The sequence below is a fragment of the Anas platyrhynchos genome, chromosome Z (genome assembly GCF_047663525.1).
Source record: "Anas platyrhynchos isolate ZD024472 breed Pekin duck chromosome Z, IASCAAS_PekinDuck_T2T, whole genome shotgun sequence".
In the NCBI taxonomy this organism is placed as follows: domain Eukaryota; kingdom Metazoa; phylum Chordata; class Aves; order Anseriformes; family Anatidae; genus Anas; species Anas platyrhynchos.
This window is the reverse complement of record NC_092621.1, coordinates 39,524,332-39,541,958: the sequence shown is the minus strand read 5'-3', so window position 1 is coordinate 39,541,958 and position 17,627 is coordinate 39,524,332. Positions and strand designations below refer to the sequence as shown.

General features: G+C 37.2%; 1 protein-coding gene across 3 annotated transcripts; it reads right to left on the bottom strand.

The window, feature by feature from the left end:
• Positions 1-353: 353 nt before the first annotated feature.
• ABHD17B (abhydrolase domain containing 17B, depalmitoylase) lies at positions 354-17,587 on the bottom strand. 3 transcript variants are annotated; one of them, XM_038170810.2, is made up of 5 exons: positions 17,308-17,587; positions 13,866-14,070; positions 11,433-11,907; positions 2,787-2,966; positions 354-1,913 (listed from the first exon to the last, which is right to left on the bottom strand). In XM_038170810.2, the coding sequence occupies exons 3-5, from the start codon at positions 11,897-11,899 to the stop codon at positions 1,694-1,696; spliced, it is 867 nt and encodes a 288-aa protein (XP_038026738.1). In that variant the 5' UTR covers positions 11,900-11,907; positions 13,866-14,070; positions 17,308-17,587; the 3' UTR covers positions 354-1,693. The 3 variants fall into 3 exon arrangements, with proteins under 3 accessions (XP_038026738.1, XP_038026737.1, XP_038026740.1); XM_038170809.2 differs by lacking the exon at positions 13,866-14,070 and having other exon boundaries at positions 17,308-17,586; XM_038170812.1 differs by lacking the exons at positions 13,866-14,070; positions 17,308-17,587 and adding an exon at positions 16,980-17,265.
• Positions 17,588-17,627: the final 40 nt, after the last annotated feature.

The window sequence follows — 17,627 nt, the reverse complement described above, 5'->3', positions numbered from 1 at the left end:
TAGCCGAGAACAAGCTTAAATTTGTTTATATTCAAGACAGCACAAGAGAAGACACTGGAGATTTCAAAATTAAACTTAAATTCATTATAGAATAATGAATATGAAGAAATCTGCAGCAAGAAAGCTGTATGTTGAGCAGCCGACAGCAGAAAATAAGACAATGCACAGGAGTAGGAAGGTGATCAGAACAGTAGATGATGATAAAAGAAATGTGCCAATATTATTAACAGTGGATTACTGTTTTACTTCTCAGATTTCTTGGAGTAAAGTGGAGATACTTATTTTATCACCAGCAACTATTGCTATTTCTTAAAAAAAAAAAAAAAAAAAAAAAAGAAATGAAGAACAGCAAGTGTGTGGAATATTGTTTACTGTTAATCAACATAATCGAACCAAAGTTTTCACAATACTTAATGCTACATTTAATTATACAATAGTCTCAATCACAAAACAAGTAGAACAATTAAACTACATAAGGCCTTAAAATTAGAAGCACAGTGTGTATCGTCAGAATATTACTTTGTTTACAAATAGGCTACATGGCATTATTTTTTCATAGTTTTATTCAAGCAAAATGCATTCAAGGGAAAGGCAACTTACAGTTTATTTTATTATGAATTAATAGAAAAATGTCAACATTCTCTTCTTGTCCCTCCTCCCATCCTGTCAAGGACCAATTAGTAAGATTTCCATACAATACCCAAACCAAAAAAAATTTTACACTAAACATCCAAAAGTAAGTCTGAACAGACTATTCCGAAGTTGCAAATTATTTATTACAAAGTTGGATAAACTTCCAGGTTCTTTCTATTGAAATATTGCATCTCTAACCAATCAGTGTTTAAAACTACATTGCCCACAAAGCTTTCTAGGTTCTAAAAGCCTTAATGGTTTCAAAGTAGTACTTAGTGGCCTCAGTAGAAATTATGTGAATGAGATTTATGTTGTTACAATGGTAACTTGTGATATTATTTTGGCAAGATTAGGACTGCTGAGAAGACACATGGACAAATTTGTCCTTTTCAGGTTAAAAAAAAAAAAAGCAAAGAAAACAAAAAAAAACAAAACAACTAAAATTTAACTAACCACAAAAGATATGAAATATATGCAAAAAGATTTTGATCTCTTTGAGAAATATATGCAAAGAGATTTTGATCCCCTCCCTCCATAATATGGCACAGGTTATTTCCAGTGACTGCTTGTTCTTATTACTTACATGAGTAATTGCTCAAATTTCATGGCTATTGCATTTTTACAAGACAACTGCTTAGAAGTCTGGTTTTTAATTTACACCTGTGCAATAGAGTAAGTCACAGTACGTTTTGAGATGTTTAAAAAGTATTTATAAACTTGTTTTTAATATGCTAAAGCATTTGGCAACACTTTTACAGCACTTGATTTTATATAATTAAAATTTCATACAGTACTCCTTGAGATTTTTTTGTACATCTGAAAAGAAAAACCACACACAAAGTAATATGAACTGCCAAGCTTGACTGTATGATCGTGTAATTCCAGTTTATAATACTGGCATTAAAACCTTCATTAATTATGTTGACAAATCATTACCTGTGCATTTAATGAAGGCAACCAACATGATTTGAAAACACAACCTTCAGGTTTTATGTTATATATGTATCAAGGCGTGCAGTTCTGCAGTGAAATTAAAAAGCATGTAAATATACAAAGAAAATTACAAGTTCACCAGTTCCTGTGACACAAACTGTTTTAATCTTTCAAGGTACTGTCCATAGAGCTCCACATCGTTATGGCCCGCTCCTTCTACCCACAGTGGTTCTACAGGTCTCTGGCAACGTTCAAATAATGCTAGGCCATGTGAAAAGTCAATTACTTCATCTTCAGTCCCATGGATAATTAACACAGGAGACGTTATTTTAGAAATTTTGTCAATGCTGTAAGAAAAAGATTATATCTATGAACATAATCAGTTTTATTAAATTTTCAAGGACCAGAGATTCATATTCACTTTTTTAATTACACATTGTAGTTTTGACTATTTAATGTTAAAGCTTTTTAAATTATCAGAAAATTAAAACTTATCAACATCCTGGAACACTTACATTAGCCCATGTAAAACTATACAGGAAGGAAAAATACTTGTGAAAACTATTATGATTGAAGAACAGAGTAATCCATCTGAAAGTGGTATTCACTGATTTTTAACATCAATAAAAGGTAGTCATTGAACTGATGAAAATACCACTTCAGAATTTTTCAATAAAAAGCATGCTTGCCAGAACAGAAAGAATTTTGGCTTCTAATGTTTAAATACGTGGGGAAAAAGTCTCAAGTTAAATGTTCAAAATTCAAGGTATTCCTTGAGCCAAGTATACCAGTCCATATTGGTCAACTAATGGCACAGTTCTGAAATAAATGACAGGAATTTTCTTCAGTTAAGGTCTACTTATTTTTTCCTGTATTTACTAATTTTTGAAATACATGCAAAAGACTTTAGAGTAAGATTAACAACTCACTAGAAGAGAACTGCTTGTTAGTATTAGTGGTATTAGGAGTTACATACACAGGAAAACTAATCACTTCTTTTACAGATACCCACTGCAATGATTGGAGATGAGAAAAACCTAGAAGACAAAGTTCTAGAAACACCTTCAAATCAAACATTTCTTATTATTGTTATTCACTCTGATTATTATTTTTTAAGCCTTTGAAAGAAAACTCTGAGAATGTCATAATACCAGTTTCCCTAGTATAAAACTGCTGTAATAGAAAAAAACACATGCAGAAAAAAAAATCTAACTACTTACTTTGGGAATGCATCAAAGCAATATGTCTTCTTTGTATCAGGAAAAGCTACTCGCATTCCTGAAGTCAGTGGAGAATGAAGAATTACAGCAGCACTTTCATACCTAGCAGCAAGATCCACAGATGGTACTGTTCCTATACTTTGACCATATATAATCACATTTTCAGGGCGGATTCCGTACCTAAAAGACCAAAAGTATTAACAAAAATGGCATATAGAACGAAATAGCTAAGAACAATTACACAAATAAGCAAACAAACCATTGCTGTACACTACTTTCCTAAAAAGGATGAAACAGGTGCTGGTAGAAGAACAAGGAAGTACATTTTCAAACATTTCTGACCTTAAAAGACTTACTTTGCATTTAAAGCATATTTTTTGCCTTATGAATGCAGTTGGAAATTGTATGCTAGCTGAGTACCTTTATTGCTAGCTCCAGTCAAGCTACAACAGAAAACTGATTACAGCCATATTTGCTCTATATCTTCAAGTAGATGACAGTCAAACCTGCAAGTTGTGTTGGGCTTTATCTGCTAAAAACTGCAAGCTAGTAAGAGTACTCAGCAATTTCATAGGAAATACATGCCCATACAGACAACGGCCAAAATATTATACATTCTCTGAAACAGCTGAGATACTTTTCTCATCACAGTTTGACAGGCAGGTTAGCCAAAGGAAATACCTAAGCTAACTCACAATTAATACAATTCAACAACCACTACAAAGTTAAAGTCAGGCTCTCCTCCTAGTAAGATGAAAACCTTTACTTCTTCTGTAACTGAGGTTGACCAAAGAGTTGTACAACATCTTGTTAGCACCCACTCAAGTCATTAAAACATTTTTATGCACCAGGATACGAAGATGGTTTGATTGCCAAGTAACACCATGGTACTGGAAAGGTCTATAAGCAGATGGTTGTGCTGGCAAGGATAGCATCCCAGGCAGAAATGAACTATTTACACATTGATACATAACAGCAAAGTCCTTTTAGTACAGATTCAGACTGGAGAAGAGTGTCTATCTAGATACCTTTGTTTGAATTTACTTAGGAAGAGATACTGAACTGCATTCAAAAAATGTAAAATAATCAAACATTGTTCTCACATATTATCAGAAGCCTGTTCAGCTGATTTACACTAGTCTAACAACATTATGGAATAGCATACAATAAGTTATCTGCCAACTGACAAAATTCCTAAAAGGACTGACAACCTGTTGTTTTCAGTTGAAGTTAAGGAAGGTGCAACCATTACCTCGTCTACAATAAATGTATGCATCTTTTCTGCCAAAGCCAGGAGAGCTGTATCAGACAAGAAGACATACCTACAGAATTCTCAAACTGGTTTACTTGCACCCAGAAGAGAGAAAAATTGAAGTAAAGAAAAAATTCCAATATTTTATAAATATGGACGTCTGGATAGTAACTATGCAGTACTACATAAAAAAGGTCTACAAGTCTCAAACCCAAGAATATTAGAGAAAAAAGATGTTTCTCACACGTACCAAAATATTCAAATTACCAAGAAAAAAAATCTGTTAGTACTTTTCAATAAGCCAGAAAACAAGCTCTGTATGTTACATCTGCAATACAGTCTGTTATGTATTACTACAGGTGGTAACACACTGACTTATAAACAGATAATCTAGAAAGATCAAGAAAAACAAAATTATATCTAAGCAACAATGTAAAAATCATTAGCACCCCAAAACTCATTAGGCACTCCACTAGCTTTCTAAGTTAAGGCTAAAACCCTCTCTACTCACAACTTAAAATTAAATAAATAAAAAGAGTTAGTGTTCTGCAAGAACAAAACATAAAAATTGTAAAAGTATCATCACAAACATCCATTGACTCAACCTATACCATGACTACTTAATTTGCTGATTACCCTAGGAACTCTTTCTAGGGAACACTGCTAATGATTAAGAGTTCTAAAACACTAAGACTCAATCATCAGTCTGACATCAACAGCAAACCATCTGCTCAAAAAAGTTCTTGGAGCACACTAAACATTCAGTCTGATTAATGAAGACTTTCTTAAAATTCCAACACACGCTACAAAACAATGAATCAATGCTTTGAAACCTAAACAAGATGCAGCTCTCACTATTTCTTTATCTCTTCTGACACACCTGGGAACTGTTACAACAGCTCTAATTCATCACATTTGTGCACTCTGAAAATACAGTATTTCATACTGTATTTCAGTTCATACAATCAGAACTCAAATACATCATTAGTATGTATGCAATCACGCATCACAGCATTAGTATGACATTGAGTGTGTGATGACAGTTCTCAAAAAACCCTGTAAGTGATCACACATTTCCTCAAATATCAAATTTTAGAATATGCAGACCACTGCACAGAATTTTAAAGCAAAACGTAAAAGTACATTTTGAAGAATATATTCTCCAATGTCTTTATTCTTCCCTCTATTTTTACCTAACCTTAGGCTGAAGGATATGGATCCAAATAGTATCTACAAGAAGTAATCCATGAATAGGTTTACTTTAATGTAAACACAATAAATGCTTTCTCCACCACAGCCAGACTGCCTTCACAGCATCCCTCAGAAACTATTTGTTTCACAGTCCGGAAACAAAGCCAGTGAAACCTATCATGGTGGAGGTAGTTCAAAGCTTTCAGACTTATGAATATTCCGAACGCAAATATAAATAAATAAATACATAATAAAAATAATATGACAAATAATATAAATAATAAAAATTGCAATGATACATATATTCAAAATAATCATATTTTGAATATAAACTTATTTTTGATTACTAATTTAAATATATATATATATGTATATATTATTTTTTTTTTTTTACTATTTACTAATTTTACTATTCCTAATTCAATAATTCTGTGATTACTATGAATTATGAATTGAAAGCTTTGCCTGGTTTCCCAAACTAGGAAATGTCAGATGAAGAAAAAGTGACAGTAGTGCTTCTCTTACACAGTGCCTAACAATTACCATTCATCCTTAGGAAGGGCAAAGTAATAGGCTGTAAACACCTGTTCAGGTGCCAAGAGCTCAAAGACATGCTGTGAAAGCTGTTGGCATCTTTGGAAGATTTTACATTGGTCAGATTAATAGTGACTCAAATCAGTAACACTACTGATTGTTCACGTAGTCTTAGAAAAATTCTGCCAGAACAGTCAGACCTTCAGTGTTTTGCTGTTGGCAGTGATATGGGGATTTGTAGCCATGATCACCTGAATGGTCCTTGGAACAAAAACCTGAAAGTAGCTGTGCCCAGATGCACATTCTCAGAGAAAGCAGTATTCGTCAGGGACAATTTACTCTGGACTGAATCTGGCATAGAATTTAGACATTTTCAGCAGTTTAAAGGCTGCCTATAACATTTTTCTCGTTCCCACAGTAAGTGAAATTTCAATTCTTTTCAACATCTGATTCATCCTTTCTTTATGTTTACGCACCTAAGGGTTCCCTGCATGGAAAACATGTAAATACTGCTCTTCAAGTTAATGTAGAATGTAAAAGTAAACATACCTCTGCTGACAAAAGCTTGCTAGCATTCACACAGAGTCTAAGTACTCAAACTTCTGTGCACTCACCACATTAAAGGTACAGGTTAATGTCACTATTAAACTAAGATACTGCCAAAGAGGACAGTACCATTTTCCTATTTGTATCTTCAGCCATGTAGTGTGCCCACTGGGCTTCACCAGCTGATTTAGGAAACAATCCCTGAGTAGAGGACAGCTACTTTTTGGCTCCTTTGTGCCAACTGTATTTAGGGTCAGACATGAAGTGATATGACACAGGAGGGGCAGAAGGAAGAATGCCACCATAACTGCACCATCACACCACTCCCAAGTACTAGCACCCAAGCTAACACAGGGCCACTGATAAAGCCTGCGATTTCTCCTGGGAGAAATCATATGCTGATCAGATATTGACGGGGTCTTGTAATAGAGGCAACTCTGAACATTCCTTCCTGATCTTTTCACCTTCTGGCAGGGAAAGAAGAACTAGTGTTCTGTTGTACTAAACTGCACACAAATATTTCTTTTTCCTCCTTTGTGACTACCTTCACAATATGCCGTAGCAGAAACTCCTTTTCCATTTCCTTTACATTTTTGTCTCTGTAAATAAGACCTTTTCTACATCTTAAGCAACAAGCCATATTACACTTACTATTTTCCTTTTTATTGAATATAAATATTACCATTACATGCGAACAGCAAAAGTCACATCTGGCTGTAGTGATTTTTTGTATGTGTTGTATGTGTATTTATTTTTGTGTGTGTGTGTGTGTGTTTTTGTTATTAGTTTGTTTTGTTTTTGTTTTTAAGACTTTAGTTGCCTTTAACAATCCAAACCCAGCTGAAATTACCATAGTATGGTTTGTGGGCCCTTAGAGTGCCTGCCATTTTGCATCTGATACATCTGATGGAGACAGAAAGCAGTTTATCTTATTACCTCAAACTATTTATCTAGATAAATAAACTGTTTATCTGGAAGACTTGCTCCCTTTACAATATAAAATAAGGTGTCACTACAATCTCCCTTAAAAGGGTAGATCTTTGATAGTATCTCTCAGATTCATACTACTAAAGAGGTGCAATAGATGCTCTTAAGAAGCTACTGTTGTGAAGCTATTGCAACACACAGTTTTAACCAACTAACAGCAGTGCTTGGGGCACAGGGAATAAAGAGGAACATCCTGAGGGAGTTTTAAATGCACATTTCAGAACCTTTTGTCATCATTCATATAACACATGAAATTACAGCTGCAAATTGTAGAACATGAAGGATAAACATCTTCCACACCTTTAACTATCACATGAATTTCATTCATGGCCTGGAATGTTGCTTATAGTTCTTCCTCAACTCAGGTGCAGCCTTCTGTGTATACAATATGCAACATTGTCAGAAAGAAGAAGGTACGTTTTAAGAGGGGCGCATCCACTAACCATGCATGTAGTAATCAACAAGCCACAAATCCTTTGCCTCTTCCATGATGGTTTGGACTTTCTTAAACCTTACAATGCTGCTAGTACATTTGTTTTATTGGCAAGATTTCTTTTCACAATAAGTTAAGGCTACATTTCCCTACCAATTTAAATAAAAACTCAATCTCTCTCCAAATATTTAAAGTTTAGGCACCAGAAAGCAATACCCCATCTCCTAGCATAAAAGAAAGCTACTTTTGAATGAACAATGTAATCTGTGAACTCTTAAAAAAACACTTTTCAGCCAACATCAAAATAGACTAAAATTATGTTCATACTGTAGATGTTCTGTCACTGACACATCAGCCTGACAGTGAGATCCTGCAGTTTTTCAAACATTGTGCAGCCCATGGTAAGCAACAATGCCAAGGCTGCTTGGCTTCTCAAAGTTAAATCTGGTCATGAGACTACTCTGGCAACTCTTCAGATTTCTGAATGAGCGCCACTTGCCCTGCATTTGCCTGAGGCTCGTTAAACCTTTCCACCCTTCCTACAGTGTCATCAAAGGCCTTCAGAGTCCAGGGCAGCAGAAAATAGGCGTATCCCAGAATGACTACTGGAATTTCAACACTTTGTAGCTATGACAGTCAGAAAAAGAATGTCCTCACTTGCAGCTTTTACATAGTGCCATGCATATGAATATGTAACAGCGTCCATCTTTCCCAAACACGATGCCAATGAATCACCTTGCCATCTTCCACAGTCAGCAGTCACAGGTATAGTCACTTACATCTACTGAGTCCTATTAAAATACTAAAAGCAGGTAAGGAATAAGGACAATTCAGAATCGGCATCTACTGTTTTCCTCTTCAGATATGGTACCAAAATAGCTCTCTTTATTCACCTACAAGAACGATAATGTTGACATTCCCTTACAGCAACCACTTTTAAGAAAATGATTTTGTGGTAATCTCAGTATCACCCTGAATATTACTTCACAGACCATTTCCAGCTTATGTCCAATCACCACAGGGAAGTTGTGCCAATTTGCAGGAAGGACAATCAGGATTGTTATTCCAAGATATAACTTAACACTAACGTGTCTCTACCACAAGCATCTGCATTAACTGTAGAAATGACAGCTACGTGAACATTTCAATAAGCCCAGAAACACCTTTCAATACTGGGTTCTGGGACCCCATTTCTCAAAAAAGGTAACAGAGGGAGCTGTGGGTGGCTGTGATCAACCTCCAGCAGACACAAATTCTTCATTCCATTTTTTGTCATACCACATGATCTATGAGACACTGTTTGTAAGTCCAGGATCCCTTCCTCTCTCTTCCTATCAACATGACTTTCAAAGGAATTACAGCTATACTTACATCTATCTGACAAACAATCCATAGAGTAATTTGTTTTTAAAGAACATGAACTTTATAAAACATTAAAGACGGTGCCAGTGCAACGCTGACAAAACCGGCTACACTAGAAAAGTAAATCAATGCTGCAGCAAACGCTCAAAGGTCTCTGGTCCAGATATTTATCAAGTATTTTAGTGCAGCTGAGCACCATCTCAGGGCTTAAAAGAATACCATGGAAAGGTAACCATCCTCTATGAGACAGTATGTCCAGAGTCGTGTGCTGAACTTTGCCCTGCTCCATTCAAATACAAAAGCAAGACCAGGACTGCCAGTTGGAAAGTTGTTGAAAGCAGCACAGTGGAAACAAGTAATACCAACCACTTTTTAATGAATGGAAATTAGCTAGACCAACCCAAGCTTTAAACACCCTACATTATTTCTACAGGGGGGTTAGTACAAGAAGTTTAGACATAGAAAAAAAATAACAAAACACACAGGCAGCAAATAAGCTTGAGGTGAGGTCATTTCCAAATAGCAGGTGGAAAAGCAAATAGAACATGTATGTAGAGACATATGGCTCAACAGCCTCAATGGCTGTTCAGCAAAGGATGTATTCAGATGGGATATTATTATGAACCTTAATTTTATTTGGTTAGAGAAGATATAAGTTAAGGATGGAGGGAAGAATTCAACTTGCTATCACAATTCATCTTAGGTTTTCACGAAGAAATTGTTAGGGGACGAAGTGGTGAGAATGCAGATGGAGATGATCATTACGAATTAGAAAAAAAAGACCTTAGAAACTTCAAAGCAAATGATTAAGTTTCATCATCTAGGTCTCCATTCTTCCAATATGCTTGAACAATTCAGACCTTCTTCAGCATTGTCCACAGACCACATTATATTTTGGTCATTGCTACTGGGTATTTCATCAAGTGGCTGTCTTCCAGATCACCCATCAACTACAGAACAGTCACTAGAGCACCTGTTGCAGCTCTTGGCTTACCAAGCAGATGTCTAGTTAAGTCTCAACATTCCTCTATAATAAAAAGAAATGCCAAAAAGAAATATGATAAGACAATACAGATGTTTTAGAATACAAGGCTGAATAGCCATCCTATCCGTTTGTACATGTATGAGGCTCATGGTAAGTGTTCCTTCTTTAATCTATGAATGAAATACACTTCTTTAACAGGACAAATAACATTAAAATTACCTTTCATAACGTAAAAGAAATGCAAGAGAAAATAACTACTTAGAACTCTGAAAAAGGATAAAACCCTCCAAAATAATAGGGAAACAGTTATTATTAAATTGAGTTTTAAATTCACCACGACAACTACCAATTCACAGGATTTACAGAATCTACACTTGCCTAATTTATATCCCTGATATTTTATTATTAAACAGCATAGTCAGGTTATGATGATTGAACTATAATAGGCTGCACTATATTGAATTCAGTTTTTCCACAGCTCTCTGGTGTATTATATACACAATATAATGGGATTCTTTTTGGTGAACATTACAAAGTATTTTCAAATATATTTTTGTCACTTGGGTACTCATAACACAGTGAGAGTTTTGCTTTAAACTGAACAAACCATGATTAGAAAATGCTCTCAAATTTAAGCAGCAGACATTCAGTGCCGCACGTACTTTATACCTGGGACTCCTAACTATAATCAGAGAATACATCCACAGTATTTTGTCTTACTACTTTCCCACCCCCCAAAACCAGAGGCATAAAACAGAAACTTTGGAAACAACATCCTTCTAGCTCAGATTTTTTTTTTCTTGAATTTGTTTGAGCTAACAGCACTGATGAACTTCTTGGTTTTTTTTGTTCCCACTATAAAGGTATTTATGCAGATCAATTACAAACTCTCTCAGACATCATATTTTGCTAGGGTAGCTTAATATCTTTTGGAAAGGCTGTAGCTGCTAGTCTGAATTCTGAAACAAATGGGGTCTGAACACTATGAAGACCTTTAAGTATCAGAAAAAAAAATTTGCATATTCTATCACCCACGTCATACCAGTGGCTCTGTTACTGGGAAGATTATTATAGGTTTTTCTTCTCTTCTAAGATTTCCAGCTAAGGAGATCCCAAGCTATGATAATAAATGCTATCTTCTTATTATTCAAGTAAGGCTGAATGATATCTTATTAAATTTCATCCCACTTCACTCTCTGTAGTATCATCAGCACCATACACCAATCCTGCTCAATACTGGCAAAGACTTTGGTATAAGACGCCACCAATCAGCTTTGATATAAATACATTAAGGCAGATTAAGTACAACCATTTAGAAAGAGTGCTAGAAAATAAACATGGCAACCAGTGTCTTACCTTGTCCTAAGAGCCACCCAAGCAGCATCAATGTCAGCATACAGATTCTTCTCTGTTGGCTTCCCAGAACTTGCACCATATCCAGAATAATCATATGAAAATATGTTGCAATTAATCCGTGAACCCAGTCCTATATAAAAGCTGCTCATCTGACCTAAGTCAACAGCATTTCCATGAGAGAAGAGCAAAGTATACTTGGCGTTAGGCGAGCAACGCACAAACATACAGGCAATCCTGTTACCCTTACTCGTTCTAGTCATGAAACACTCAATGGCATCTTTTTCTCTTGAAGAATATTGCCAGTCTGCTCGCTCTGAGAGATGCAAAGTCCAGCGACTACCACTTTCATCACACATCAGTGTGTACGTTGGATCAGGAGGTAAGAATGCCAGTTTGGAGGCGATTTTCCCTGGGCATGGCGGACAACAGAAGAGGCAACACAGTTCACTAAAGGAAAGATTATTCATCTTCTAGTCTGAAACAGGAAGAGAGAATTGTATCAGTTTCTAGTTATAATCCTGTATAAAAAGAAAAAAATAATGGAAAATGTAAACTTAACCTCTCACGAAAATAACACATAATTTTAGTGGAAACATTTAAACACAGCACAGATTTAAATATGTAAGCAAATTTCTACACAATAGCTTATTTGATAATATTAGCTAGTTTAGGATGAGCATATTATTGAAGAAGAATGGTAACTCTAAACTCCAGCCAGATATTAAAGCTAAGATATGACTACCCAAGGCAAGAACATGCATGAGTTTTAGATTTTCTTTTGAGGAAATGAAGTCCCTCACCTTCAGGCAATAACAGAAGATTTCATCCCCTTGACAAATATATGTTAGAAAGAGCAATTAAAATACATTGCAGTGTTTGCAGGATACTAAGACCATGCAGGTCTCTATAGCCAAGAATTGCTACCACATTGTCCAAATACTGGGAACACACTGTCATGATGAGTTATGGGCTCCTGCAGGTGGTATCAGCAGTAGAAAAGGTGTGTGAAGGCCAAAACTTCAGGAGGCAAAATTAGATGCTTCTACCTGCATAGTAAGCACTCAGACTTTCAGTCCACTAAAATCCAGCCTAGCTCTGTGCTGGCTGACACCAATGTTTCCACACTGTTCAAATAAATTTTTGGCTTAGTTTTCCCTTCTTGCACATTTTTGTGATTTGGAATTGGGATTATATTATCCACCTGAATGATACAACTGCTTTTATTCTATGCTTTAGCAAAAACATTTTAAACCAAATGCTCTAACATGGATACTTGGCAAATCTACATAGTCTATACTAACAATTTAAAGCACTGATTAACTGAGTAGGAAGGGGAGAGGAGGGAGGTTGAAAAAGACCAAAAAAGTAAACACACAGACCTAAAGCAAGGTAGTTAAAGACACAGCTGCTCTGAAAAACAAGCACTGAGTTTACATCAGGGAGAAGGAAGAGGAAAAGAATCCTTGGTTGTGACAGTACTTTTTCCTCAGAGGTAAGAGGGGTGATGTAATCTGCCTGTAACCATGCTGGACACCAGCACACCTACGATAAGTATTTACTTTCCTAGCGTGAAGGCATCTGATGTTTCATATGAACTTGAAAAGAAAAACAAAAACTTTTGCATCCCAACTCTACCACGTCTCATGCTCAGTTCCTACGAGGTCATGCAAACAGGAACACTCTTACAGTTTCATGTACCAGTTTCAACTGCTAGATCCAAACATAAAAACAGGAACAACAACAACAAAAATTAGCTTTTGATGTCCACGTTCCTACACAGTTTCAGAAATACTTGTGGAAACCAAAAATAAAATCTCTTTCTGCTAACTACAGTATCTGGCAATATTAAAATCACATTTCAAAGTTTGTTCTCTGACTTCTATACAAGCATAGTCTTCATGCCTGTATGTTTCTCTTTTGCAAAGCTTCACAGAGCACTCCTGTAAGAACTTTTCAATATAGATCACTGAGCAATTAGCCTTATTTTGGATGCGTCTATTCCATTTGGTATAGATTGACTGTATACTGCTGCATAAATGCCACATAAATATACTTTTATAGTAGTAAGCAAGCACAGCAATACAGTCTAATATGCAACACGAGCATTCTTGGAATGCTATTGCCCTTTGTATGGCATAAAAAAGTTTATTTGCCAGAACTGGTACAGTCAAGTGCTTTCACTCCCAGTCTCTAGTTTTCTGCAAAACAGAGGGAAATCAGATTTAGACATGGGTGACCAACACTACCAATTTAGAGGAGACAGCAGAAAGGGGCCACTGCCTCCCATAAAAAGGCAGATTTTCTCTCAAGTAACAAATCCTGAGTAAATGACTTGCCAGCTAAAGAAACAACAGCCTCATGTATTTATGCAATCTGCAAGAGTAGTCACTCAAACTTGTAATAGCTCATCTGTTCCCTTTCAAGTGAGATTACCTGGACATTAATTTCAATCTGCAAGACAGGACAAGTGGAAGAGATCTACTGAAGAGGTCCAGGGATTCGCAAAAGGCTTAGATCGTCTTATGCAAAAGAGCAGCCCCAAAGTTTGTTCCTGCTTTATGTCTGTTACAGCTGTAAGCACCAAGGGAGACACTTTTTTCACCTCTAATCAGAAAGTTCATGCCCACATGAGAACATGCTGTAGAGAAACAAGTTAGAGAAACTGCTGTAACACCTCAACAGGATTTTTTTTTTCCAAGTACCATCCATAGTCCAGTATTTAATTACACTTCTATTTCTATCAAAAACTATTGATTGAGTAAATTTTCCCATCTTTTCAGAGAAGCTGAAGGCCAAAGCTAGAAAATACAGTTTAAGTGAAAAAAAAAAAAAAAAAAAAAAGGCCTTTTGTGCCCAGGACAGTTGATCTTGGAGGTTTTTTCCAACCTAAAGAATTATAATTCTATTCTAGCATAAAATAACAGACATAAAATTTCTTACTAGCTTCCCGATCAACTTGTCAGAAAGAATTAAAACAGGCATTTACATTATTTATAACTATAAACAGCCCAGCAACACTACAAATATGATTTCACTCAGAAAATATTTGCTATTTGTCACAGTCATTTCAAGAGACTGGAAGCTGGCCTGTGGAATTCACATTACTGCAGTAACTGCAGTTAATCAGCTGAGGTGGTACTGTGCCCCAAGATAGCTTAAATGTGCTAAAAATGGGCTGCAGCCACACATGGCAAATGACTTATACTGAACAATATGGCTTAAGTATTACTTTTCTCCTGTACTAGACAGCAGTGTAGACTTCACGTAACAACCATTTAATCCAATGGGAACTATCTTTACTGAAACTAGAGATTCTTATTCCCAAGTTATTTTCCACCTAAGCCATGGCTAGCAACAACCTTTTCTTTAAAAGAACTACTTGCTGTTTTTCTCCACTTTGAAGACCTAAAAAGCAGGAGATCCCTAGCATCACTAGCCGAACAAATCTGTCACAAAACACCTACTGAACTTCCTCAGGAGGATACCTTCAGCTAAATGCAAACAATGTTTTCATTATACTGGAACTGGTTTGTCATTCATTGTATTCACATGAGTGTGTTCTTAACGTCCGGATCTGGAATGGAACCAGGATGTGAGAGAGTCCCCAGGGTGCATAGTGTAATTCTGATATCATTGTTTAGAAGTACAACTGAATCAGCATTTCAGCCTAGTAGTTATGCACAAGATGTCATAATTTCACTTCAATTAGAACAGGCACTGTCTTTTCTCAAAAGGTATACCGCTGAGATACTTCAGGGAAGGGATTAAACCTAAAGTTTGGAGGTTTTTTTCTTTTTTTTAATTGAAAGGCTGGGAAAACACATAACATGATTTTCTAGTGACTTACCCAACCAGAAATTAAGATACAATTTTAAAAAGTCACAAGTAAATCATTAATTATCATTGCTTGGTAAAAGCAGTTCAGATTTCCCACTTGGGGATCAAGAGTCTTATTAATAGACATATAGTTCAGTCTAAAATGACTATTTTAAGTGTAAACTAAAATTTATGGAGTGTGAACAAAGTATCATAAGTGAAACCGATTAAAAATCAGTCTAATAACAAACAGGCTTGACGTATGCTTTATCTGCACTGTTACTAAAACTGGGGCAAAAACAACGCCCACCACAAATTACCTCAAGCATACAGTTCCACAAATACAGATGAGTAATTTTAATGGGGCTCTAAGATACTTAGTGAAGAGCTAGGTTATAATCTAACACCTTTTAAGCTTGTATGATGTAAAACTCTGCCCTTATTACAGTAGAATCTCCAAAGCAAAGATCAACACATCCTAACAACATAACAATTTCACCTTCTGTTTGTTATTTCAGTAATAGAGATGTCAGTGCTGCTCTTCAAATGCAGTCCCTTATAAGATTACTAACAACAAAAAGAATATAGTATGAGAAATGTATATACCCTTCAGAACCGTACAGAATTTTGTTTTACTTTACATAAGTAGGAAAAAAAAATGAGTGGAAAAAAAAAAAACAAAACAAAACTGTAATGCATTAACTTTTACTATTGCTTTAAGACAAAGAAACAAAGGTAACTCAAGCGGCATCAACCACCCTTTATGAGACAGCATTTAAAAGAAAGAGATCATTTTATCAAATTTATCTAACTCTCTCATGAATAAAAAAGTAACATACAAAATGGCAAATTTAAAACTGCCTACAGGCAGTAGTTTTAATCCATTCTTCAGCAATTAACCTTATGATTAAGGCTGACAGCAGACGGGGGAAAATTCATCCAACGTGAAAGAACACCTCAAATACTTATATTTATATTGTGATTCCTAGGATAACACAGACATAGTTCTTTCCTATAAGCAATTATTCCTGTCCTCCTCCCTCTGCAAATCATAACAACAGAGTGACTTCTATTATTCACATCTCTAAGTACTTCACTACATATTAGTAGCTTAGCCTTGAAAGCCCAACCCTTGCAAACACTTATCTAGAAATCTTGTATTTACATTAAATATAAATTATTCCAATCATGTATTTAAATTAAATTACTTATTTCATAAGAACTATTCAAAAGAACAAAGTCAAACTCGTAAATACTGCTGCCAGTTTGTAAATCTTAGTGTTGTTCTAACTGTCTAACAGGCAAGATATTCATGTTGTGGGGTTTTGTTTTTATAAATAATAATTTTTCATTATACACCGCTGAAATAAGAAACTTTAATGTAGTTTCCCCTCGCATGTTCACTGAGCACAATGCAGCCAGATCCTGAGGTCAAACCGCTACTGAAACTCTAATATTTGTTTCAACATCTGCATTGTGTTGTCATGGTACAGAAGGGCAGGAATACTAGGTTATCTGCTGAAGAAACAAAGTATTTAGTGTAAAGTAAGTAAGTATCCGAGTAAGTACTAAGTAAAACGATTAAAGTCCTAGAATTATTAGGAGAGTAGGCGCGGTGGGTCCGGAAAAGAGCACAGGGGAAGTCTATCCAGTAATAGGAAGAAAGAAACACCACAAACACACGGAGGTAGCGCTTTAAGCTTCCAAATACACCTCGGAGCAAATTACAACCTGTACAAAATCGGGGCAGGCTGACAGCACCAAGGCTTGGCTCTGGAGCCGCCTGGCTTCGACGGCTGAAAGGACGAAGACCCAGCAGCTGCGGCGCTCCCGCAGGGGCGGCAGCCCAGACGCTGTCTGCCTCTCTCCCGCTGCGCACCTCAAGTGCCCGTGCTGGGGGCGAGCGGCGGGACCGGGGCGGGTTACATAACGCCGCGGCGCTGCCCTCACACCGCCGCCGAGCCGGTGCTGGGCGGGTTGGGGGTGGGCAGCACCGAGCCCCCCCCTCCACCCCCAGCCCCGCCGCGCCGCGCCTCAGCCCCGACCCCCCTCAGCCTACCTGCGGCGGGCCCTCAGCCCTCAGCCCCCGTCCGGCGGCCCCCAACCGCCGCCGGGAGGAGGAGGAGGAGGAGGAGGAGGAGGAGGAGGAGGAGGGGGGCGTCGGTTGGTGCCGGGTAACGGCTCGGCGGCTGGCTCAACCGTCACAACCGTCAGCGGCGCGGTGCCGGCGGAGGCCCCTGCCCCGGTGGCGGCGCGGCCTAAGGGAGCGGCGCCGCCGTCGCCCCGCCGAGCGCCTGCACCACGGAGGGGGCGGCGGGAGGGGGAGGGGGCGGGGCCGGCCGCGCCGACAGCCAATGGGAGCGCCGCCCGCCGCGCGGC

Bases quoted from the DNA above. Each gene is read 5' to 3' on its own strand.
- ABHD17B (XM_038170810.2), bottom strand. From the start codon at position 11,899: ATGAATAATCTTTCCTTTAGTGAACTGTGTTGCCTCTTCTGTTGTCCG. The intron at 2,967-11,432 runs GTAAGACACTGG...TTGGTCTTTTAG, and splicing joins TGGGTGGCTCTTAGGACAAG to GTACGGAATCCGCCCTGAAA. The intron at 1,914-2,786 runs GTAAGTAGTTAG...TTTTTCTTACAG, and splicing joins TGCTTTGATGCATTCCCAAA to CATTGACAAAATTTCTAAAA.